Source organism: Artemia sp. Qi Xiang Cuo, chromosome 8, assembly GCF_049724085.1.
Source record: "Artemia sp. Qi Xiang Cuo chromosome 8, ASM4972408v1, whole genome shotgun sequence".
NCBI classification, from domain to species: domain Eukaryota; kingdom Metazoa; phylum Arthropoda; class Branchiopoda; order Anostraca; family Artemiidae; genus Artemia; species Artemia sp. Qi Xiang Cuo.
Window position 1 is genome coordinate 33266703 of NC_142801.1, and position 25842 is coordinate 33292544.

The 25842-nt window shown below is 31.9% G+C and overlaps 2 protein-coding genes across 2 annotated transcripts in view; one reads left to right on the forward strand and one right to left on the reverse strand.

Annotated features, from left to right (window-relative positions):
• Nucleotides 1-25842, reverse strand: part of RyR (Ryanodine receptor) — a 602377-nt gene that overhangs the window by 85716 nt on the left and 490819 nt on the right. The window contains 4 exon segments of the mRNA XM_089093383.1: nucleotides 8604-8951; nucleotides 11495-11656; nucleotides 13245-13324; nucleotides 14635-14700. Coding sequence (XP_088949509.1) covers nucleotides 8604-8951; nucleotides 11495-11656; nucleotides 13245-13324; nucleotides 14635-14700 — 656 coding nt within the window.
• On the forward strand, nucleotides 1935-5741 carry LOC148949347 (chitin deacetylase 7-like). The gene is made up of 2 exons (XM_089093382.1): nucleotides 1935-2061; nucleotides 4588-5741. The coding sequence occupies exons 1-2, from the start codon at nucleotides 1970-1972 to the stop codon at nucleotides 5645-5647; spliced, it is 1152 nt and encodes a 383-aa protein (XP_088949508.1). The 5' UTR covers nucleotides 1935-1969; the 3' UTR covers nucleotides 5648-5741.

Below are 25842 nucleotides of genomic sequence, written 5' to 3' on the forward strand. Positions count from 1 at the left end.
GAAATCCAATAGCTTCACTGGGATTATAATTCACTGAAAAAGCTTACTGGTTTGATAATATCCAATTTATGACAGATACATTCACTATGAACTCTGAATCAATACTGCACTCTGAATCATACTATTATTGCACCCTGAACTCGCAAAACTCATTCATTCATTTGGCTAACATTTTCATCTGGAATGCTTAAATCATGAGCATAATCGAGGTCTAGGAGAGTTTTACTCTCCCAGTTGATTCCAAGTTCTCCCATTCCCTTTGCTGTCCTCCTAAAGGTAAGCCTATCAAATGATCCATATAAACAAGGATACAACATAACCCTGCTCAACTTCTGATTCAATACAGAACAAGCTACTAACCTCATTTCCTACATTAACTGCAGCAATGTTATTCTCGTACATAGCGCTTTTATGTATTTATCTGGTATTTCAAGCCAGGGTAGAAAAGCAGCTCTGTCAAACGAGGACAAGATTATCCAATTGTAAAAAGGTTTATCATTCCGCAACGTTGGTTCAGAAAACAGTTTAACACTTTAAAGCTGTAGAGAAAAATCAGCTTTCACTAAATTTGTAAGACTTCAAAGCTATATAGGAAACTACTTTCCTAGAGCGTTGAAAGTTCACATTTTTTTAATTGGAGCAAAGAAATGGGTACAAAAGCCAGGCAGCATAACTTTTCGAAAGCTTCTTCCGTCTAGGTGCCCATGTTTATTTGTTTCAATCTTACTATTACATTAATGAGAAAAGCGTTAGTAGAGCAAAAGAATAAATGCCATTAATATTCCATTCAAAGATCAGCAACCCACAGTTTATTAGTCAAGTCATGTCTGAAACTCTTTTCCTCGGAACTTCTTTTTCGTTTCCTTGTCTGTTCAATCTTCTTTAAAGGGCTTTACATTTTCTTTCTTTTTATGCTATGTTTCTCAATTCTTTTGAAGATTTGACCCCTACAAGTAAGCCGGCTTTCATTTTCCAGTTTTGTTTAGTATTTTAATAGCTTTTCTTCTGTTTGTCAGTAATTATAATTTTCAGAAAACAATAAATGACTGATCAACAAAGTTATTTGAAAGATTCAAATATTCTATTCAAGTGTTACATTTTGGTTTTTATCAGATCATCTAAATGAATGGTGAAAAATGCTAAGATAGCCAAAGAGCGTCCCGCTTTAAGTGCACCACCAATCCCTCCACCTAAAATGCCAACTTTCCCGCTTGATGTCGTTCAGAAAACAGTTGAACACTCCAATAAAAAAAGACTTTTTTTTCTTTTTTTTGTAGGAAGGGAAAGCTGTTAAACTGCCAATGATGTATGATAAAAGATGTTACTTTACATATCTGTACACCTTGCGATTAACATTCCTTGAACTTTTTTTACAACTTTGAAGGTATGGATCATTCTTCTTCTCCCATTGCATTAAGCTTGTCGGTATAAGCTACATTTATTTTTTTTGTGACATACGATCATTGCGTAAAGCAAATTCATGTAATTGGAGTTCGTAAGATGGATCACTTTATTAAACAAAATCGGTTTCATTATTTGTACTGATGCAATGAAACAAATTTAATTTAGTAGCTTTTTTATTCTATTTCATTTAACCCGTATAATTTTCTCAAAACAGGGCTGTCTCAGTTTAGTTTTCAATTTTAATGAAAATATTCTTTTTTCCTGTAAATTATTCAATCAATATTTACTCAACCTTTTGATTTGAGAGGAGCGTCTCGTTAAGCCCAGAATCACGTTGGGCAGGGTAAATTCGCATTATCGAAGCATTACAGTTGTAAAATTATACATAGGATATTGTACCATAAATGTATTAATGAGGAATTTGTGTTACTAATATTGACGTCAAAAATATCCAATGCGGTACTAAAGAGATTAGCTACCAATTTAAGGCTTTAAAAGTAAACAACACAGCGATAAGCAAAATTGAACAAAAAGGGACTGTATTTTTTTTCCAAGCCAGTTAATCATGGCTCTAAAAACACTGATTTCGGTGTTATTCAATATTGCCTTGGTTACAGCTGCCCCTCAGCTTTTACAAGCAGCTGAAGAATGTGACTCGTGAGTTTGATTTCTATTAGTTTAATTGATTTAACTTGCTTTCTTTCTACATTTCCCCGTTCACAGCCTTTAGCTTTTCAGCAGACAGTCAGGTAATAAAAATAAGCATTCCCTCCTTTTAGGTAGTTGCTTCTTTATTATTGTCCAGATTAATCAGAAAATACTTAAACTAACGGTATTCTTGCCTTCTTTAGGTGGCTCACTTTTGGCTTTTCAGTGGTCAACTTGATTTCACAGAAATATTTGAATTTACATGAAGATGGGTCATGTTTAGGGTGTCTAAATAACGATTTCTAAAAAGTTGGGTTACCGTGATCTTTTTCAATTCCTTTCAGTCCAAAGTCATTTTTTTTTCCAAACTTTAAAAGAAGATATTAAAAATTTTCCAAATTTTTTAAAAATTTCACTAAAAAGTTAATTCTTCGATTTTGATTTTTTTTTCTAAATATTACGAAAAACCATCTGTTTATCAGTAATTCCAGCTTTCAGAAAACAAATACATGACTGATCAACTAAATTATTTGAAAGATTTAAAATCTTTCACTTTGTACCAATGTAAGGGTTGCTGACAAAACCATAGTAAGAAGGTAAAAGTCAAATACTCTATTCAAGTGTTACATTTTGGTTTTTATCAGATCATCTCAATGAATGGTGAAAAATTCTAAGATCGCCGAAGAGCATCCCGCTCTAAGTGTAGCCCCAATCCCTCCACCTAAAATGCCAACTTGCCCGCTTTATGTGCCAACTAGCTCGTTTGCAGCTTTCCTAGATTTTCCCGAGTAAACAACACTGTAGGATGGATATAGCCTCATTGCAAAAAACTAGGTTTTCTTCCCATTAGTCTATCACAGTAAAGAACAATTTAGGATAGTTGTACTGACAAGCTGTTCTACCCTTAAAGGCCTGTCAATTCTGGAATTTGTTAAAAGGTCAAAATTTATTTTACATTTTTGGATATCTAGATGTTCATATTTTGCGGATAAGCCCAGGATTGTCCATTTTTAAAATTTAGCATTAAAATAGGAACAGTGAAGATTAAGCTACAATAGGGTGTCAAATTAGGTTATGCCTTACTTAGCCTGCAACCACTACACTCAGTTCTATAAGTATTTCTAGTAATCAATCACATAAAAATTAGTCATAATAGCTAGAAAAACAAAATCTTTTTAGCTCATTACCTTATCTTTGATGAAGTTAAATAACAAAATCCAGCGATCAAGGTAAACACCCTTCTCATTCTCAAAAAGCTCTTCATTTTAAAATTCCTGGGTTACTTCTGCTTGATTCATTAATTTTTGTATACTATATGAGTAGATTGCGCTGCCTTTAGTTTGTATATTACCTCCCTTTGGTTCTAACTATAACTTAGGCAACTAACTAAACTGAATTCTACCAACTAAATAGGATTTTAAATTTTCGGAACAGCTGTGCAATAAGATCTGCTTGATTCTTTTAATTAACCATTGGCAAGTTGTTTGGCCATCAGTCTCCTTGGTTTAGCAGCTTTTATTTTTACTATGATTGAGTTAATTCTAACTCAATTAATTTTGGGATAACAATCTTTCCCTGTTAAGATCATTATTAAATTATCACAAGCCAAGAAATGTGGAAAATCTGATTGTATAAAAGTGATGACATAAAATTACTTCCAACCAATTAAAGACCTATTCCATTGAAAAATCTACCAATATGAATAAGCTCTATAGAACGTGGGACATATTACGACATAGTGGCTAATCAATTTTCATTTAAAAAGAAAAATAAGCCGCAATATATGGATCAAAGAGTAAAAGCATACATAAAAATTGATGGTAAAATAATATTTTAATACTTTTTAAAGTTTCACAAAAAGTACATTACATTTAAGCTGGTTCTTCAAATGGAACCAAAATATGTGGATTCAAAATCGGTATTTAAACAATCAGAAACTTTATAATTCCATCAAAAAGCTTTAGAATGGTCTAAATTTCATTGTTATTCCAAGCGAAAGTATCTTGTATTATGCCTTTTTCTACCAGTCCAAAACTAGTTCATATTAATAAGCAATAAATAGTCCCTTTATCCACCCTAAATCCTGAGGCGCGTCCCTCAGTTTGTCCCTTAGTTTGTGTATACAAGTTAGAGCCGATCAGATATTTTTTTTAGAATAAAATTTTCAAAATTGAATGATTGAATACCTAAATTGCGGGTTTGGATTGTTTTATTGGTGATGTAAACTGTAGAAAAGCTAATTGCCACATCAACCAAAAAGTAAAGTTTTATGAATAATTTCTGGTTACTTGCAATCGAAATTTGGCTTCTTTAAAAGTAAAAAATATGGTAAATTAATCAGCAACATTGTAAGAAGGTGTAATCTAGCTGGTGTACCTGAGAAATTTGGTGTACACGAGAAAGGTCTAGAATTCTAGCGCAGTATTTTCTAAAAATCATTTAACTTTTTTTTAACTTCGAGAATCTATCTACAATGCTGGACATAATTTTTTGGAGAATATTAAAGATAGTTCATTGTTTTTTTTTAACTTCTAGAACAAGCTGCGTGGAGCCGGAATGCAGGTGCTGGGATGCTGGTTCACCCGGAGGGTATCAGCCATTTGAGATTCCACAGATGGTGTTCCTGACCTTTGACGAAGCGATTACCGTTTCAAACATTCTTGACTACGATTATATTCTTGGTGAAAGAATAAATCCAAATGGCTGTCCAATAGGAATGACTTACTTTCTCACTCATGACTACAGTGACTATAGGTATGTCAATTACCTATATAAAAAAGGTTGTGAAATTGCTCTTCATTCCCTTAGGGGAACTGACACAAATGCAGATTACTGGAAATCCGCAAGCAGCGAGACATGGCATAACGAAATGGAAGGATTGAAAACCATCATATCAAATAATGCGAATATTCCAATTGATAGCATTGTGGGAAGCCGAGCCCCATTTGTACAACCTGGAGGGGACGCCATGATTCAGCCGCTGAAAGAAATAGGTAGTGTTTATGATGCTTCTTATCACACCCGCCAACACACCAATCCTCCTCTCTGGCCTTTTACAAGAGATTTCGAAGCCGGCGTTGATTGTCAAAACCCCCCATGTCCAACTGGACGCTATCCTGGTTTTTGGTCCATACCAATGGTGAACTTGGAGCTTAATGAAACTCATTTTTGCTCAATGGTAGACCAGTGTCCTAATCAGCCCACAAGGCAAGAACAGTATGACTTTTTAATGAAAAATTTCCGTCGGCATTACGAGACAAACAGAGCCCCATTTGGCATTTATGCCCACAGTGCCTGGTTTCAAGATGCAAGATATCTATTAGATGGTTATACAGATTTCCTGGATGAAATACTAAGATGGGGCGATGTGTATATAGTAACTATTCAAAAGGGTATAGAATGGATGAAAAATCCAACAAGCCTCCAAAATATGGCTACATTTGCACCTTGGTCTTGTGATAGCATTTTCGCCCCGTGTCGAGCAAACGAATGCTCATATTTGGATGTCCCACCAGGAGGAGATCGTACTATGGTTACATGTTCAAGCTCGTGTCCAAATTCCTATCCGTGGTATATGAATCCACTTGGTCAATAAAAGGTGTTTCAAACACTAAACTTTGTCAACTTGAATTTTCTAATTTTTGTCAGAATTATGGACGAATAAAAATACAAAGGCTTTTTAAAATCAAGAGGAATTCCTGGAAAGGAACATATTAGGTAAAATACCTAAAAATATACAAATTAGGTAAAATACAATCACTGACCATATTCTAACTACCCATAAAAGTTTTTGGGGTGGTTGTCTTCCAATGGTTATATTAATTTCAGGTACATAACCCACTTTTTATATTTTCACTTATTGCTAAATCCACTTGATGATATTGAAAGTACAAAAGGTATGTCTCAATAGGTTCTTTGGTAAAGCTCCTCTCCATTTTACTTTAGGGTTCTTCTAAAATGAAATACCAAATGGGGAAAAAATGTCCATGTCTCTCTGAAAAAGAATATAACGTGGCTGCAATTCCAACTGAATTCATTCCTGTAAATACATGGTAGATTTAAGAATTTTAGGATGGTGGGAGAAAGGGGAAGGCTGAAGAGATTTTTGATAATATTTTTTTGCACTCATACTCGATTAAATGTAAGTGCACACTGTAGAAAAGTAAACTGCACCCAAGCCAGGGGGCCTCCCTCTTCCAGACCCTAAATCCACCATTGTATACATAGAATGTATTTGGAAGATTCTCAGCTCTAGGGTCTGCCTTAGGACACGGTGAAAAAATATTCTGACAAATACTTGATATTATTCAAATCTTGACAGCTGTGATACATAGTGCAAAAAAAATAAATGAAAGGTTATAATATAGTAAAGTAAATAAATAATTGTCAAATGCTAATTCTTTTTAATTAAAAAAACCATAATATTTACTCTAAAAATATATTCGTTATCTGCAGCTTCGTTTCCTCATATGCCCTTACGCAAAAAATCAATGAAGAGAAGAATAGTTTAGGATGTATAGTATTTTTCTTTTAAGTTATGAATAAAGGAAATGAATAAACACATCACAGTCGCAAAGTGGGCTGTATGGAGGGTTCAGGGCCAAAGTCATTGCTGTAAAACCAACAATAGCTTTCAAAACACAGGCTGCCAAAGTTAAGCGACCAAAACTGATTTCCTAACTTTTGATTATAATTACCTAAGACAAATAATCAATTGTGACACCAATTTTAAATCATAAATTGAATATTTCAAACAGTTCTTGGTAACGAACTGTAAGTAAGGAGCGACCTGGCTCAATAGTAACCGAAACTCTAAAAAAAAAACGGAATTTTGATACCAATAGATACATCAAAAGAATTAGATTTTTATGTTGATTTCAAATATATAAGGTTTATCAAGTTTAGTCTTATCCATCAAAAGTTACGAGCCTGAGAAAAGTTTACATGGGAGGATCTTTACATGGAGGAAGTTTTCATAGGGGAAGGTAATTTTCCATGAAGAGGATGCCGGATTTCCCAGCATTATTTAAAAAACCATCAGAAATTAAATTTAAAAAAAAACAGTTTTTCAACTGAAAGTAAGGAGCAACATTAAAACTTAAAACGAACAGAAATTATTATATATATTAGGGGTTCGCCCTGTCGTCAATACCCCGCCGTTTGCGCTAAAGTTTTTTTTGTACTTTCAAAAGAGCTATTTTTTCTAATTAAAGGGCCTTTGTGATTTTAGCGTAAAGAGACGAGGGGGCGAACCCCCACATTTACGCAATAATTTCTGTTACTCAAACCGAACAGAAATTATTCCGTATATGAAGGGTTGCCTCCTGTTCAATACCTTGCTGTTTACGCTATATTTTGACTGTTTGTCCCATTTTTTTAAGAACGGCTACTACTACTGAAACACAAGGTCCGTATAATTAGAATAGGAATAGTATAATTAGAATTGGAAACCTTATTAAAATTCCTAACAGCTATAGCTTAAAGATCAAGGTATTAAGGAGAGGGCAACCGTTCATATACGGAATAATTTCCCCTCCTCAGAATCACGCTCTCTATGCTAATGTTTGTATTTTATCCCAATTTATTAGAGCGAGGTATTGACTAGGGGGTGAATCCCCTAATATACGTAATAAAAATTTACGAATATAGAAGTTCGTTACGTAAGTTAATTCGTAAGTTACGTCAGATCAAAATTTCGAGAAAGCCATTTAGCCAAAAAAAGTAAAATTAATATGCAAATTTCGTTTTAATTATTTATGTACGGTGAGCCAAAATCAAAGCTGTATTAATTCAAAAACGTTCAGAAATCAAATAACTAAAAAAAAAATCATGTTTTTTTTAACTGAAAGTAAGGAGCGACATTAAAACTTAAAACGGACAGAAATTATTCCGTATATGAAAGGGGCTGTCCCCTCCTCAACACCTCACTCTTTACGCTAAAGTTTAACTCTGTCTCACATCTTTATTTTTAAAAACAATAAAAAACTTTAGCTTAAAGAGCGAGGCGTTGAGGAGGGGACAGCCCCTTTCATGTACGGAATAATTTCTGTTCGTTTTAAGTTTTAATGTCGCTCCTTACTTTCAGTTAAAAAAACTGGTTTTTTTACTTAATTCAAGGAAAAGGTGAGAGCATTACACAAAGCAAAGCCTGGTGGATTTGGCTTAATTATTATGGAAATAAATAACTTTTTTAGAGCAAAGAAAGTCGGCAGATTTATTATGAGGTTGTCCAAAGGGAAGCTTCAGCCCCGCTGGGTGCAGGATGGGTGTGACCCAGGGTGCCATTCTAACAAGTTTTAGAGAAACTAAAAATAGGTAGAAGTAGTAACAAAACATTAAGTGTAAAACCTGAACATAAATTTACGGCAAAGTTTAATTATACTGCAGCGTCAAAATTGGTACAATTTTGAATTTTATTTCTTTTTTTTTTTCTAAAAATTTCAAGAGGCCATCTTTATTCTGGCATCAAAACCCAGCTACCCAGCTAAAAAAAGCAAAAAAAAACTAAACAAAAGAAAACAAGAATGTTGTAACGAAACTCTCACACTTACTGCTCATCGTCCCCAAAATTATATTCGGGTTTCTTTGGAGCACCACCTCCTCCGTCATCCTTTGTTGCCATTAAAGCAGTTGCATGCTGCATCTCAAAGATAGCATCTTCACAGAAATTGACAAAAGCTTCTAATTTTTCTTTGTCTCCACCTTCAGTTACAATAGAGTAGAAGAAAGCTCTTTTGGACTCCTTAATTTGTGGCTTTTCCCATTGCTCAATATTTGATTCTTTAATTTCAAAGTATACACGTTCAATCCGTTTCGAAGATCCTAGAAGCTCAATTCTTCCAAGGAAAGGTTCAAAATAATTGAGGACACTTCCTGCTGTCTCCAAGAAGCGACCAAGCCTGAAAAGACAGACAAGAATTAAATAGACCATGACCGCAATACTTACAGTCGTTTCACATTAGATAAGTACCTATTTCTCTGTTTAAGTTAGATCAGTTAGAATGTAAGCTTCTTTTAGATTGGTGGATTATTTTTAGCTGACCAATCACAGAGCATTTAAGATTTTTATGTTAAATGGCTTATATTACAAAATGGTAATGTAGAACAGCTATTATTGACTACATAAATAGAATTTATTAGTCCAAAATTAAAAATGAAACTGAACATGTTGCCACATAAGCAAAGTAAGATGATTTAATATCAAACATATCATATAAAATCAAATATAAAAAAATAAACCAACATATTCTCTTTTTTTTGAAGTTATGTTAGCGGGAAGTGTAATTTCTTTTTCCTATTATTTTTTTATAGAGGAGACATTACGAGATTCCTCTCTTCTCCTTTGTAAAAAATTTATGTATATGTTTTTGTTAAATAAAAGTCAAGTCAAGTCCAGTCATATAATTTTGCCTCCCTTTCCTGAAACATCAACAAACTTGTGTTTACTATTTTAATATATATATATATATATATATATATATATATATATATATATATATATATATATATATATATATATATATATATATATATATATATATATATATATATAACTTTGGATCGAATTCGAGTAATCAGGCAGAAAAAAAGGAATGGAAAGAGAGAGGAGTATTAACTTTCGGAAAAAAAAAAAAATCAATACTAAAAAATAAAGAACTGGCATACTAACAAGACATTTAGGAGGGGGGGGGGGAATCTTAGGGGAATATTACATGAGAAATATGTCAGAACTGCTGTTTTGTAGTAATTAATAGAAACAAATAAATCAATTTGGATTATTAAATGGTCATCAAACTAAGTAATAGCCATAAAAATGGAATAGACTATGCTGTCACCAAACATTATCTTTTTTTTAACTTTTAACCAACTCTATCGTGGTAAAAAACTGTAAATAAGGAGCGACTCGGCCCACTAGTAGCCAAAACTCTAAAACGGTATTTCGATAACAAAGGATATATTAAAATGATCGGCTTTTTACGCTGATTCTAAATATATAAAATTCCTGTTATCCATCCAAAACTAAAACTTGTGTTAATATTTGTGAAGTAGAGCCAGCCTCAATGAGGTAACAAAAACAAAAATGAACTGTTGACCATGTTAGCTTAAATATTATTAATCAGTTCACACGAGTTAAGCCTTACCCTTTTAACAAGAGTATATACCGAAGTTTTACGCTTTTCTATTCCCAGATTTATTTGTTTATATAATTTTCTATAAACACCAAACGCAGTAAGCTTTACAAAGCCTGTCAGAATAAATATTATAATAATTAAAGACATCACTGAAACACACTTTATAGCAACATATACATTACAAAAATAATTAAAACAACAAAAATTATTGTGAAAACAGATCGTGCCCAGACCTAGCATAAGTAAAAGTGAAGTGAAGAATTCAAGAAGCAAGTTGGATTGTTATTATCACTCTAAAACAAAAAACAACAACAGATTTTTGCAAAAACAGGGAACTTCTAGAGATTTTGGTCAAAGCACATGAGATGTTTCCTCTTCGCTAGAAGTTTCCTTGAAAAAAAGAAGCGCTAGAAGAATCTTGAGTTTCTTTGTAGTCTAATCATTATTAGTATTTTCCTGTGCAATTTTTCAGTCTGTTTCATGTTGAAAAATGTGCGTCTTCTTGATCAAGTCAAATTTTGTAAGCCAGAAGAAATAGAATCAGGCAAATTAGGTTGACTGAAACTTAAACTTTCCATGTCGGAGCGTCAGCTGACACATTTCCTCCTGAACTCTGGCATAAAATTATAAAATTTGAAGTTTATCTAGAGGCATGGTGATAAAATTATGGAAATTAACTTCGAAATTTTGACATATTTAACATTTAATAAAAATAGTTTTATAAGCCTCTGTCTTTTTTTTATTCACTTGAATCCTTTGGAATAAAATCTTTTTATTTCAATAAGACAAACAGATTTCATCGCATAAAATACCAGAAGACGAAGACGATAGGTTCAATCAAACTAACGTGGAGTCTTTGCCATGCGTCTGGGGAGAATGCGGCTCAACAAAGTCCCATATAGCATCCTAATATCATATGCCAGGTGAGGCGGAAAACACCTGATCCTGCTGTAAGAAGAAGAGAAGAAATTGAACTAATGTTCAATTCCGCCTTTAAAAAAGAGTCGGTCAAGTAACCATATTTTATATTCTTTTTATCTGGATTAATAAGAAGCTTCATACGAAATAAATCTTCAATTCTGGTCAATAGTTTTTCCTCTTCTTTATTACTAACTTAAATGTTTTTCTGGATAAAAACAAAACACGAAAAAAAGAATTTTTGTAAACTTCCAAGGGGGAGTTTCTACCAGTTAATCTCAAATTAGAGGTTTGGGCAGTTATTTAATAGAATTAGTGCATTACAATTTAGTATACCCCAGATTGTTATTCCAATTAACTGTCAATAAATTGAAAAATTAATTTCATCTAACCTTGGGTCGTTGGGCATATGCTCAGACAAGTTTGTCAAAAGTACAGCCAAATTGAAGCCAATATCCTTGGCTGGGTTGTGAAACCTTTCTGTAAATTCTATGTAGTCAATCTTCCCATCATGATTTTGGTCACAGCACATCAGAAGAAAGTTAATCTCTTCGCTAGAACAGAAGGTCTGTCACAAATCGAATAGGTAATATTCAAGCCAACAAAAATGGTTTTTAGCAGCAATACTCACATCGGGTATGGTTTGGTAACACATAGGAAGAGTCTTCACAGCCCAAAAAGGGAGGGTGGGAGCTAATATATCAAATAGGTGTTTCGTGGTAATTAATTACTTACAAGTAATTCCAATTTTGCGTAAGAAAGGGGTATGTACTCTTTTACTTCCAAACTTTTAACGCACACTAAATATGGAAGGATATTCATGGTTCGACTTTAGCGCCGAACAAACAAGAGGAAAAAGAAGAAGAAAGGCAAGAAACCTTATGACGTTAAGATAAAAACAAGAGTAAAACCAAGGTAAAACAAACAAAGACGCTAGAAAAATACATAATAATAGATAAAAACAAATGAATGCCCAATCATCAATATTAATAACTGGAACCCGTAGCGTCTAATAACGTAACACAAATAAAACTAACTGCTGAGAACTAAAAAAGTATCTGACTCAAATGATTTTGAAACAGTTTGAAACAAGACAAAGCTAGATAGAAAACCTTGTCTGCCGCAGAGATTTTATATTCCGATGAATTACATAAAATGCTTTTCAAATAGGCTGCTTTCTTTTTATTGGATTATTAGATGTGTTTATAGGATTATAAATGCAATTTCTTTTCATCTCTGGGAGATATATCGTACATTAAACTATCTCCAATATTACAGCCAAAAAACTGAATTAGTAGACAACAACACACTCAACAATATTGAATTAATCACAAAATCCTGGAACATTGCTTTTTTTTGTTTCCAAAACATAGCAAAAAAAGAAAAAAATCTGTCCAGGCGTGTTTACCTGAAATTTGGTAGCCTTGGCGTAGATTTAGTTTCAAATTGACTCGGCATGATTGATAAAACCTCTGCTCTATGGGCTCTTCTGTAGAAAACATATTAATATAAAATAGTAATACCTCCGTTTGGAGTAATACCTCAACCAAAACTCTTTTCAAATATAATGCTTAATACTATCATGACAAAACGCCCCTCCCCTCCTTAGGTGTTGGATATAGCCCTAGACTATATACAAAACTACAAGGCAGCAACTATAATAAAAAAAATCCTTGCCTAATAATAATATGCAGAAAGTTTGTATTAATCAGATTTTTGGGTTTCCTTCCATTTTCTCTGTGTTTTAAATTATTATTAAATAATATATTTATCCAATTGTCCTCATTCTTCCACAATACCGTGATGCAATGGACCGGTTAAGAATGAAGTCCCCGTTAATGAACAGATACACAATGATTCAAGCAATGAAAAGGAATGGATAAATGTAAAAAATAAGGCTACACCTGGCACCATTAGGAGTTGGGGAATGGGGTGCATTTTAACGGTAACGACGCTAACAACCATTGTATTTTGAAATAGTGTTGATTGGAGAATAGAATAGTGCTGCTCTTTTGGTATTAAAGCATCTCCTTTAGTATAGCCCATAGAACAGTATTACCAAACCATGAAAAGGATTTAAAAAAGTCAATTTTCAGTGCCTTAATTTTAAGACTGAAATCAAATAATGGAAAGAATACTTACTTGGAATAATTTTTCATCTGTTCCATTTTCTCTTTAAACTCTTTAGGAGTGATCCAACCATCATTGTTAGCATCGATCTCCTAGAAAATAAAACAACACATATTAGAAATGGGTATTTAGTCCCACATCAGTGAAATTAGTCCTGATAAGACACGTGACTTTTTAAGAAATAAATTCTAGTAAAGAGTTAATTTTTCATTGCATTATTTTACCTATTTAATTTCAATAGCGGTAATCAAACGGTTACTGTCATTACAATTTGGCTTTTACAAGATTTTCTCCATTAATTGGATCAGTCGCAAAATTTGTACTTGGATGTAATTGGACATAATGATTGGATAAATTATATAACTGGATATAACCTTGAATCCTAGACTGAAACACATTTGTCCCTCACAGGGGATTGCTACATGGATTGAAATTTTTTAGATGCTTCAATGTTAGCCATCTCAATAATAAGTGTAGTTAAAAAATTTAAAAGAGGATACCGCACTATAAACAGCTAATAAAGTAGACTGAATTAATTTCATTTATTTGATGCTCTGGCACACATCGACCCAAATCTGGTACAATCAGCTTCTTTAGAGAAATATCTGTTTACCAGGGGCGGGTTTACCTAACATACCCCTTGTTGTATTATAATCACTATTTTTCTTAGTTTTTTGTCTCCAGTTCGGTTGGCCTCACCGTTGCCATTCATGCCTCCTCTACTATATAGTTCATCACCGCTGACAAGAAATCTTTCTGAATAAAATAAATGTTTTAATACCAAATAATATGATTGAATTACATTACTAATCAATACCAGACCCAGAAATGATGTTTCAAATTCAATTACAAGACAATATTTATAATAAATAAGTATCCATTACAATGAATTATGGGCTATCCTTTTAGGTGGCAAATTCATCCTTTTACAATATAAGAAAAAAACAAAAAACTATGGAGCATAAAAGCTTCTGACCTGGCAGTAAAGGGAAAAACAAAAACAAGAAGAATAAAATAAGTGCAACTTCTACTCAGGCAAAATTGAAACCATTTCACGCTCAATTACAAACATAATTCTGCATATATGAAGATATATGAAGCTGAACATTTCCGCAGGAAAGAGAAGATATTAGAGCTACACTTTTAATAACACAGTTCATACATTTTATCACACTAAAAAATATTTTTGAAGCTCAAAGTAATCCAAAGCTTAAATATAAGCCTCTGAATTCTGTACAGACAATAGGATTTTCTGGGTCGTACTTCTTTTGAAAAGCAATCAAAACCACTAAATCTATGTGGAAATACGGTTATCACAAAAGATACAAAATATATTAGTTTTGGCAAGGTTAAAATTCATGCAAGTTTAGGAACACAAGAGACTAGAGCAAAAACTACATACTTGGAAAAGCGTTGATGTAGTCAAATCTCTCAACTTGAGGAACATATCGAAGTATTTAAGAATCAGCTAAAATTATAAAAGAACGAAAATGTTAAAAGTTAAAAAACTGAATAAGGAAATAAAAAACAAAACAAAATTCAAACTAACCCTAAGGTGCAAAGCAGTTGTACCCAAAAGTTCATTTCTTTTTGCTTATTTTATTTAATAAAAATCACCAAAAACCATATTAGTTTAAGGGCCAATAATAACAAAATAATAGCTCCCAAAGAAATTATTAAAAAAAAGAAAAAAAGTCCAATTTTAATTTAGTTTCTAGAATTTTGAAAAATCTGTACAAGTTTCCAAAAAAAGGTACAGCAGAAATGTAATTTCATTACCAATGACAATTTTATAAATAAAATAATCAGGTAGCTAATTATATTTTTACTAAATCAATTGGCAAAATCCTTAACCTGGTTTGGTATCAATATAAACATTAGAAACGAACTTTAGAGCATTGATTAGCTCCGACGACGATATGGTAGATGAAATAGATAGTAAGTATTATAAAATTTACGTGCGAACGTTCCGGACGAAACATGAACAAAGTCAAACCTCCAAGTTCAGGTTGTCCACTACGCCTTTCAACTTGAGAAATAACGTGAAGAAAGTCAGAATTTTCTGCATGAAAATAAAAAGGTACAATTATGTATAAGGCAAAAATTCGTCACTGCGTTATCCATTCAGGACAAAGTAACATTTAACAAGCCAACTATAAAATCCACATTCATATTGAATTTTAAACATGTTATTATTTTTTCTATTCCCAACTATTTGAAGCATGAAGACCACATCCATAAATCTTATTTGAGTCACATAGTATTCTTTAGACATTGTATGACTTAAAAATGTACGCTTACATGTCTATCACAAGTTCTTAAGTATTAGATTGAATAGAAATGAGAAAAAAACATTACTATTTAAACAATTAATAACGATAAATAAGTGGAATAAAATAAAGGGACAGTTATTTCATTGTTTACCGGTCTGTTTCTTTTCAATAGCAACAAGTGAAGTATATTACTTTTTCATATCTATTCTTAGCAGAAAGGAAGTAGTATTTTAAGTACTTTCCACTGAGTTATGAATATTCTACCCGGATTTTTAATAAAAAATTTGTAAATATTGACATGTCTGTTCTTGATTTATAATAAAAGGGATTATCGAAATAAAGGCCAGTTAATTGTTCAGGGTTTGAGGTTGTTTCTTGAAACTTGAAAGTTTCTACTCTATAATAAATTTTAGGGATGTCCAGACTCCAAAAACTCTGGAAACTCTTTTATTAGTTAGGAAAACCATTGTCCAAAAATTGGAGGAATAAAAAGCATATTCTTGTATTTTTTTAGTTTCAAAGCTGGTAAAAATTTGCATTTAACAAAGACCTAAATTTCAACCAAAGCTATATGACAGCCAGCAAAAGCCAAGTAAGGTTCCACTTCAAGGAACCCAGACTACTACTCAAATAAAATGAGAGAGTAGAGATGGGGGTACCAGCGCGATCACGCACCCCTGCTGCCACCTACAACTTTTTTTGCACCCCAAATAAGGGCATAGAGTCATTAGGGAGAACACGTGGTTAATGGGGTCAATGACCTCTTTTTCCAAGGTCGATTTATTTGATGTTTCTATGTGTAATAACTCCGGGGCGAAGGTTGCACATGCGCATTGAATTCTAACGGGGACAATGTTATTGATCTAGGACTGGAAGGGGAAGTGAATTTCCGAGAACTTGATTGCGTAATCGAAGGGGAAGTGACTTTCCGAGAACTTGATTGCGTAATCAAAGTGTGTCAACAACAACAACATCGACCTTGACATTCGCTGAGAGCGTGCACTTACAACAACATCGACCTTGGAACACCTGTGCTGTCGACCTCAATTCACCTATCGTGAATCAATAATTCCCCTTAGAAACAACAAATTAATTTCCCCTTCTTGACAGATCAATCAATCAATGACATCATCTGTCAGACTTTAAAAATTTTCGCCCTAGAAACATTTCTCCAGGAATAGATCCAAGTCATTAATGTCTTTGCCTCGGGAACAGTTCTACTGGTCGAACTCAAAAGGATATTAATAACCAAAGGCCATGGAAACAATTAGGCAAGAAACATCTTAGCGATGAATTGTTTTAGCGCGCGAGAAGGTTTCCTATTAATTTGAAATGCGTTAGCACAGAGATGCCAATAACAAAGGAACACGCTGAATTTACATTTAGGGATTATTTGGGCGAAACCGTTTTAGACAGGTTATGGAACTATTTCGGCGAAACAGATAGAGACATTTTAAAAGAAGATTTTTGAAGAGATTTTGGAGGAGGTTTTGAGTGTGGTCGTTATAATACACAAGTTTCATTTGAACAGTGTTGTGAGGTCCTCTAACCCAACCCCAAAGGGTTCCGATCCTCCTACCCCAACCCCGAAGGAAGCCCCCGGTCCTCAAAGCCCCCCAAGCTCCCAAAGGGCCACCGGCGCCCCCAAAGGCCCACCCAGACCCCCAAAGGCCATCCCCAGGTCCCAAATGTCCCCCAGGCCCCCAACTGGCCCCCCGGACCCCCAAAGGCCCTCCCTGTGCCCCAAAGGTCCTCCTCCGGTCCCCAAAGGCCCATCGAGCTCCCAAAGGACCAACGGGGTCCCAAAGGCCCTCCACCGGTCCCCAAATGTCCCCCAGGCACCCAAAGGCCCTCCATGTGCCCCAAAGGCCCTCCCTGTGCCCCAAAGGCCCTCCCGGCGCCCCAAAGGCCCATCGAGCTCCCAAAGGGCCACCGGTGCCCCAAAGGCCATCCACCGGTCCCCCGGCGCCCCAAAGGCCCTCCCTGTGCCCCAAAGGCCCTCCACCGGTCCCCAAATGTCCCCCAATAGTGTTTGGTTGTGGTTTACCTTGTCACAGTTACATTTTCTTAATTTTTCAATATTTCCGTTTTGCGTTAATCGTTGAAATTAAAGAGATGGACTAAATAAGTAGAGTCCTTTTTGGGTTGAACTAGTCTATCATCACTTATATAGTTTTATATTTGATCATTCTTTATTTATTTAATTTAAATGATAGAGTTTGTCTAGTTAAGAATTATTTTGTTGTGTTTTACCTTGTCACAGTTACATTTTATTGATTTTTCAAATTTCATTTTTAATTTCTTTCGTTGAAATGCCTGAGTTGTTACTTGGAAGGTGTGGTTTATTATTGAGGTACTGTTCCAAGTGACTTTTCCTGTAAATTTCTAAGTTCTTTTTGAATTTCTTTTGAGTTCGTGCACTTTATGGTCTTAGTCAGTATATTCCAGTCGTGTTGTTAAATGACCCTGAACAATTATATATTATATAATTATCTTATATAGTAAAACCTTTGAATTCTTTCTATATTTGTAATACTTAATTCTTTTGTTTATTTTTTTTTAATATTAAAAGATACATTTTAAATATTTTTCAAAGATCATTTTGAATTTCATTTGTTGAAATGCAAGAGTTGGACTATTTCAGTAGTGTTTGGTTGTGGTTTACCTTGTCAAAGTTAAATTTTCTTGATTTTTCAAAGTTAATTTTGAATTTATTTTTTTGAAATGCAAGATTTGGAATATTTCAGTAGTGTTTGGTTTTGGTTTACCTTGTCACAGTTAAATTTTCTTGATTTTAAAAAGTTCATTTGAATTTCTTTTGTTGAAATGCAAGAGTTGTAATTGTTCAGTAGTTTTCGGGTGTTTACGTCATTGTATATTTTAACCTTTCCTTAATTTTCAAAGTTCTTTCCGAATGTCCTTTGTTGAAATGCAAGAGTTGGAATATTTCAGTAGTGTTGGTTAGTTTTTTAAATTGTCACAGTTAAATTTTTCATTATTTTTAAAAGTTAATTTGAATGTATTTCTTTGAAATGCAATAGTTGGAATATTTCAGAAGTGTTTGGTTGTGGTTTACCTTGTCACAGTTAAATTTTCATGATTTTCCAAAGTTCATTTTGAATTTCTTTCATTGAAATGCAATAGTTGGAATATTTCAGTAATGTTTGATCGTGGCTTACCTTGTCACAGTTACATTTTCTTGATTTTTCAAAGTTCATTTTGAATTTCTTTCGTTGAAATGCATGAGTTGGAATATTTCAGTAGCGTTTTATTATGGTTTACCTTGTCACAGTTACATTTTCAATATTTTTCAAAGTTCATTTTGAATTTCTTTCATTGAAATGCAAGAGTTGGAATATTTCAGTTGTGTTTGGTTCTGGTTTACCTTGTCACAGTTACATGTTCGTGATTTTTCAATGCTCAGTTAGAATTTCTTTCGTTGAAATGCAAGAGTTGGACTATTTCAGGAGTGTTTGGTTGTGGTTTACCTTGTAACAGTTACATTTTCATGATTTTTCAAAGCTGATTTTGTATTTCTTTCTTTGAAATGAAAGAGTTGGAATATTTCAGTATTGTTTGGTTTTGGTTTAACTTGTCACAGTTAAATTTTCATGATTTTTCAAAGATCAGTTAGAATATCTTTCTTTGAAATTCAAGAGATGTAATATTTAAGTAGTGTTTGGTTTTGGTTTAACTTGTCACAGTTACATTTTAATGATTTTTCAAACTTCATTTAGAATTTCTTTAGTTGAAATGCAAGAGTTGGAATATTTCAGTGGTGTTTGGTTTTAGTTTACCTTGTCACAGTTACATTTTACTGATTTTTCAAAGTTCATTTTGAATTTCTTTCGTTAAATTGTAAGAGTTGGAATATTTCAGTTGTGTTTGGTTTTGGATTACCTTGTCACAGGTATATTCTCTTGATTTTTCAAAGTTGATTTTGAATTTATTTCGTTGAAATGCAAGAGTTTGAATATTTCAGTTGTTGTTGGTTATGGTTTACCTTGTCAAAGGTACAGTTTCTTGATTTTTAACATTTAATTTTGAATTTCTTTCGTTGAAATTCAAGAGTTTGAATATTTAAGTAGTGTTTGGTTGTGGATTACATTGTCACAGTTACATTTTCTTGATTTTTCAAAGTTCATTTCGAATTTCTTTCGTTGAAGTGCAAGAGTTGGAATATTTCAGTTGTGTTTGGTTGTGGTTTACCTTGTCACAGTTACATTTTCTTGATTTTTCAAAGTTCATTTTGAATTTCTTTCGTTGAAATGCAAGAGTTGGACTATTTCAGGAGAGTTTTGTTGTGGATTAACTTGTTACAGTTAAATTTTATTGATTTTTCAAAGTTCATTTTGAATTTCTTTCGTTGAAGTGCAAGAGTTGGAATATTTCAATGGTGTTTGGTTGTGGTTTACCTTGTCACAGGTACATTCTATTTATTTTTTAAAGTTGATTTTGAATTTCTTTCATTGAAATGAAAGAGTTGGAATATTTCAGTAGTGTGTTGTTATGGTTTACCATGTCACAGGTACATTTTCTTGATTTTTCAATTCTCATTTTTAATTTCTTTATTTGAAATTAAAGAGTTGGAATATATAAGGAGTGTTTGTTCGTGGATTACCTTGTCACAGTTACATTTTATTGATTTTTCAAAGTTAATTTTTAATTTATTTCGTTGAAATTCAAGAGTTGGAATATTTCAGAAGTGTTTGGTGGTGGTTTACCTTTTCACAGATACATTTTCTTGATTTTTCAAAGTTGATTTTGAATTTCTTTAGTTGAAATGCAAGAGTTGGAATATTTCAGTAGTGTTTGGTAGTGGTTTACCTAGTCACAGTTACATTTTCATGATGTTTCATAGGTCATTCTGAATATCTTTAGTTGTAATGAAAGAGTTGTACTATTTCAGTAGAGCTCTGTTGTGGGTTACCTTGTCACAGTTACATTTTATTGATTTTTCAAAGTTCAATTGAATTTATTTCGTTGAAAAGCAAGAGTGGGAATATTTCAGCAGTGTCTGGTTGTGGTTTACCATGTCACAGGTACATTTTCTTGATTTTTCAAATTTCATTTTGAATTTCTATCGTTGAAATGCAATAGCTTGACTATTTCACTAGATTTTGGATACTTTTTACACGTTCACAGATAAAATAAACTTAATTATCTATTTACATTTTGTTTAACTTAAGTAGTAAAGCACGTTTATTAATATTAAAGACATGTTTTGTTGAGTAGAAAATATTCTCCGAAAACTTCTAAAGAGTTTAAACTTTTTATTTTGAATATCTTTAGTTAAAATGAAAGAGTTGGAATATTTCAGTAGTGTTTGGTTGTGGTTTACCTTGTCACAGTTACATTTTCTTGATTTTTCAAACTTCATTTGAATTTCTCCCATCGAAGATTTTGATTTTAAATATATCAGCAGTTCCTGCTTGTCTAGCTCCAAATCACTTCTATTGATAATGTTTTATTCAAAGCCCATTCTGAATTGTCTCTTTTGAATAGCAAATTATTATAGATTCCTGAAATTTATGCTCATTTTATACAATGGCTGAGTTGAATTATACTGATTTTTCTAAGTTCATTTTGATTTTCTTTCATTGAAATTCTAGAGTTGTAATATTTCAGTTGTGTTTGTTTTTGGTATACATAGTCACAGATAAATTTTCATGATTTTTCAAAGTTAATTTTGAATTTATTTCTTTTAAATGCAAGTTGGAATATTTCAGTTGCGTTTGGTTGTGGTTTACCTTGTCACATTTACATTTACTTGATTTTTCATAGTTCATTTTTAATTTCTTTCGTTGAAATGCAAGAGATGGAATATTTAAGCCATGTTTGGTTATGGTTTACCTTGTCACAGTTACATTTTCTTGATTTTTCAAAGTTCATTTTGAATTTCTTTCGTTGAAATGCAATAGATGGGATATTTCAGTAGTGTTTGGTCGTGGTTTACCTTGTCACAGTTACATATTCGTGATTTTTCAAAGTTCATTTGAATTTCTTTCATTGAAGTACAAGAGTTGGACTATTTCAGTAGTGTTTTGTTGTGGTGTACCTTGTCACAGTTAAACTTTCATGATTATTCAGAGCTCATTTCGAATTGCTTTTGTTGAAAAGCAATACTTGGAATTTTTCAGTACCGTTCGCTTATGGTTTAACTTGTTACAGTTACATTTTTTCGATTTTTCAAAGTTCATTTTGAATTTCTTTCGTTGAAATGCAAGAGTTGGAATATTTCACTAGTGTTTTGTTGTTGTTTACCATGTCACAGTTACATTTTCTTGATTTTACAAAGTTAATTTTGAATTTATTTCGTTGAAATGCAAGAGCTGGACTATTTCAGTAGTGTATGATAGTGGTTTACATTCTCAAAGTTACATTTTAATGATTTTTAAATGTTCATTTCGAATTTCTTTCATTGAAATGCACGAGCTGTAATCTTTCAGTAGCGTTTGGTTGTGGTTTACATTGTAACAGTTAGATTTTCCTGATTTTTCAAAGTTCATTTTTAATTTCTTTCGTTTAAATGCAAGAATTGTAATATTTCAGTATTTTTTTTGTTTTATTTTCAGTGTCACATTTACATTTTATATATTTTTATTTTTTATTATATTAATAATATATTATTATTTATATTTGTTTAATAGTTAACTATTTTGTTTGTTGTTTTGTAATGTTCACAATTAAATTTTAGTTTTATTTAAATTTTAATTTTTTAATTTATTTCGTTGAAAAGAAAGAGCTTTAATATTTCAGTTGTGTTTGATTTTGTTTTACAGTTTCACATTTAAAGTTGATTTATATTTAATTGTTAATTTGAATTTAATTAATTTTAATGAAAGGGTTTGAATAATTCAGCAGTGTGTTCTTGTGGTTTACCTAGTAAGTGACAGTTTATTGATGTTTAAAATTTCATTTTTAATTTCTATATTTGAAATGCACGAGTTATACTATCTAAGCAGTGTTTGGTTTTGGTTTGCAATGTCAAAGTTACATTTTCTTTATTTTTAAAAGTTTATTTGAATTTATTTATTTTAAATTAAAGAGTTTAACTATTTAAGTAGAATTATGTTGTGGTTTAACGTGTCACAGTTAAATTTTATGGATTGTTCCAATGAAATTTTTAATGCATATCTTTGAAATGCAAGAGTTGAATTATTTAATTTGTGTATGGTTGTGGTTTACAGTGTCAATTTTAAATTTTCTTGATTTTTAAAAGTTAATTTTGATTTACTTTCTTTGAAAAGCAAGAGTTGGAATATTTCAGTAGTTTTTGATTGTGGTTTACATTTTCACAGTTATATTTTCTTGTTTTTTCAATTTTCATTTTAAATTATTTAATTTAAATTCAATAGGTGGTATATTTCAGTAGTGTTTGGTTGTGGTTTAACTTGTCACAGTTAAATTTTGATTATTTTTCAAAGATCATTTTGAATTTCTTTCGTTGAAAAGCAAGAGTTGGAATATTTCAGTAGTGTTAGCTATTTGTTTACATTGTAAAAATTAAATTATATATATTATTAAATTTTCATTTTGAATTGATTACGTTTAATATAACTAGTTTTACTATTTAAGTATTGTTTTCTTATTTTTAAAATATTAAAATATAAAATATATTGATATTTAAAAGATCATTTAGAATTTATTTAGTTGAAATGTAAGACTAGGACTATGTCAGGTGTGTTTGGTTATGGAGTACCTTATGACAGTTACATTTTCGTGATTTTTCAAAGCTCATTTTGAATTTGTTTCATTGAAAAGCAAGAGTTTGAATATTTAAGAAGTGTTTGCTTATGTTTTACATTGTCACAGTTGCAGTATCTTGATTTTTAAAAGTTTATTTGAATTTCTTTCTTTGAAATGCACAAGTTGGAATATTTCAGTAGTGTTTGCTTATGTTTTACCTTGTCACAGTTACATTTTCTTGATTTTTCAAAGTTCATTTGAATTTATTTCGTTGAAATGCATGAGCTGGAATATTTCAGTAGTATTTGGTTATGGTTTACATTGTCACAGCTAGATTTTAATGATTTTTCAAACTTAATTTCGAATTTTTTTAGTTGAAATGCAAGATTTGGAATATTTCAATGGTGTTTGGTTATGGTTCACATAATTACAGATTCATTTTATTGATTTTCAAATTTATTATGAATTTCTCTCATTGAAATGCATGAGTTGGAATATTTCACTAGAGTTTGGTTCTGGTTTACCTTTTCACATTTACACTCATGTATACACATGTACACACATGTGCCTATCATGAGTGCACATGATAAGTTAACCTAACCTTGTCCGGTGAGTATGCTTAGGTTAGACTAGATTAAGTGAGGTTAGATTAGGTCAGGTTAGCCCATGTTCACTTCACTTAGGTTATCTTAGGCTAGGTGAGAGACAGGCAAAAAGTTACGTGTATGATTAGGTTAGGTTAGATTAAGTTAGGTTAGGTTAAGTTAGGTTAGGCTAGGTTAGCCTACGTACGTGCAGCGTACGTAGGCTAACCTAGCCTAACCTAACTTAACCTAACCTAACTTAATCTAACCTAACCTAACCTAATCATACACCTAACTTTTTGCCTGTCTCTCACCTAACCTAAGCTATCCTAAGTGAAGCGTACATGGGCTAACCTAACCTAACCTAATCTAACCTAACTTAATCTAGTCTAACCTAACCATACTCACCGGAAAAGGTTAGGTTAACTAATCATGAGCACTCATGATAAGCACATGTGTGTACATGTGTATACATGTGTGTAAATGTGGCAAGGTAAACCAGAACCAAACACTAGTGAAATATTCCAACTCATGCATTTCAATGAAAGAAATTCAAAATGAATTTGAAAATCAAGAAAATGTAACTGTGATAAGGTGAACCATAACCAAACACCACTGAAATATTCCAACTCGTGCATTTCAATGATGAAAATTGAAAAATAAATTTTAAAAATCATGAAAATCTAACTGTGACAAAGTAAACCATAAACAAACACTACAGAAATATTCCAACTCTTGCATTTCAAATAAATATATTCGAAATGAAATTTGAAAAATAAAGAGAATGCAACTTTGAGATGTTAAACCATAACCAAACACAACTAAATTATTCAAACTCTTGAATTTCAACTAAATAAATTCAAATGAACTTTTAAAAATAAAGTTAATAAATGTGTGAAATTGTAAATAATAATCAAACACGACTTAAATAGTACAACTATTTATTTTAAACAAAACAAATTCAAAATGATCTTTTAAAAATCAATAAAATTTAACCGTGAGAAGGTAAACCAAAACCAAACACGATTGAACTATAACAACTCTTGAATTTAAACGAAATACATTATAAATGAACTTTGAAAAATAAATAAAATGTAACTGCGGTATGTTAAATCAAAACCAAACACTACTGAAATAGTCAAACTCTTGCATTTCAACGAAATAAATTAAAAATGAACTTTTAAAAATCAAGATAAAGTAATTTTGACAATGTGGACCATAAGCACGCACTACTGAAATATTACAACTCTTGCATTTCAACGAAAGAAATTCAAATGATCTTTTAAAAATAATCAAAATTTAACTGTGACAAGGAAAACCACAACCAAAAACTACTGGAAGATTCCAACTCTTTAATTTCAATGAAAGAAATTCAAAATGAACTTTTAAAAATAAAGAAAATTTAAATGTGAAAATGTAAACCACTACCAAACACTACTGAAATATTCCAACTAGTGCATTTCAACTAAATAAATTCAAAATTAAATTTGAAAAATCAAGAAAATTTAACTTTGTCAAGGTAAACCCAAACAAAACACTTCTGAAATATACAACATCTTGAATTAAAATTATATAAATTAAAATTAACATTGTAAAATATAGAACATGTAAATGTGACAAGGTAAACCAAAATAAAAAGCAACTTAAATATTAAAACTCTTGCTTTTCAAAGACAGAAATTCACAAGGAACTTTGAAAAATAAAGAAAATTTAGCTTAGACAAGGTAAACCACCACCATACACTACTTAAATATTTCAACTCTTTCATTTTAACGATATAAATTAAAAATTAACTTTGAAAAATCAAGAAAATTTAACTGTGAAAAGGTAAACCATAACCGAACTCTACTGAAATATACCCACTCTGGCATTTAAAATAAATAAATTCAAATTAACTTTGAAAAATCAAGAAAATGTACATGTGACAATCTAAAACAAAACCAAAAACTCTTGAAATATTCCACATCTTTAATTTCAACGAAATAAATTAAAAATTAAATTTGAAAAATCAATAAATGTTAACTGTGACAAGGTAAACCACACCCAAACTCTTCTTAAATATTC

Bases quoted from the DNA above. Each gene is read 5' to 3' on its own strand.
- LOC148949347 (XM_089093382.1), top strand. From the start codon at position 1,970: ATGGCTCTAAAAACACTGATTTCGGTGTTATTCAATATTGCCTTGGTT. The intron at 2,062-4,587 runs GTGAGTTTGATT...TTTAACTTCTAG, and splicing joins GCAGCTGAAGAATGTGACTC to AACAAGCTGCGTGGAGCCGG.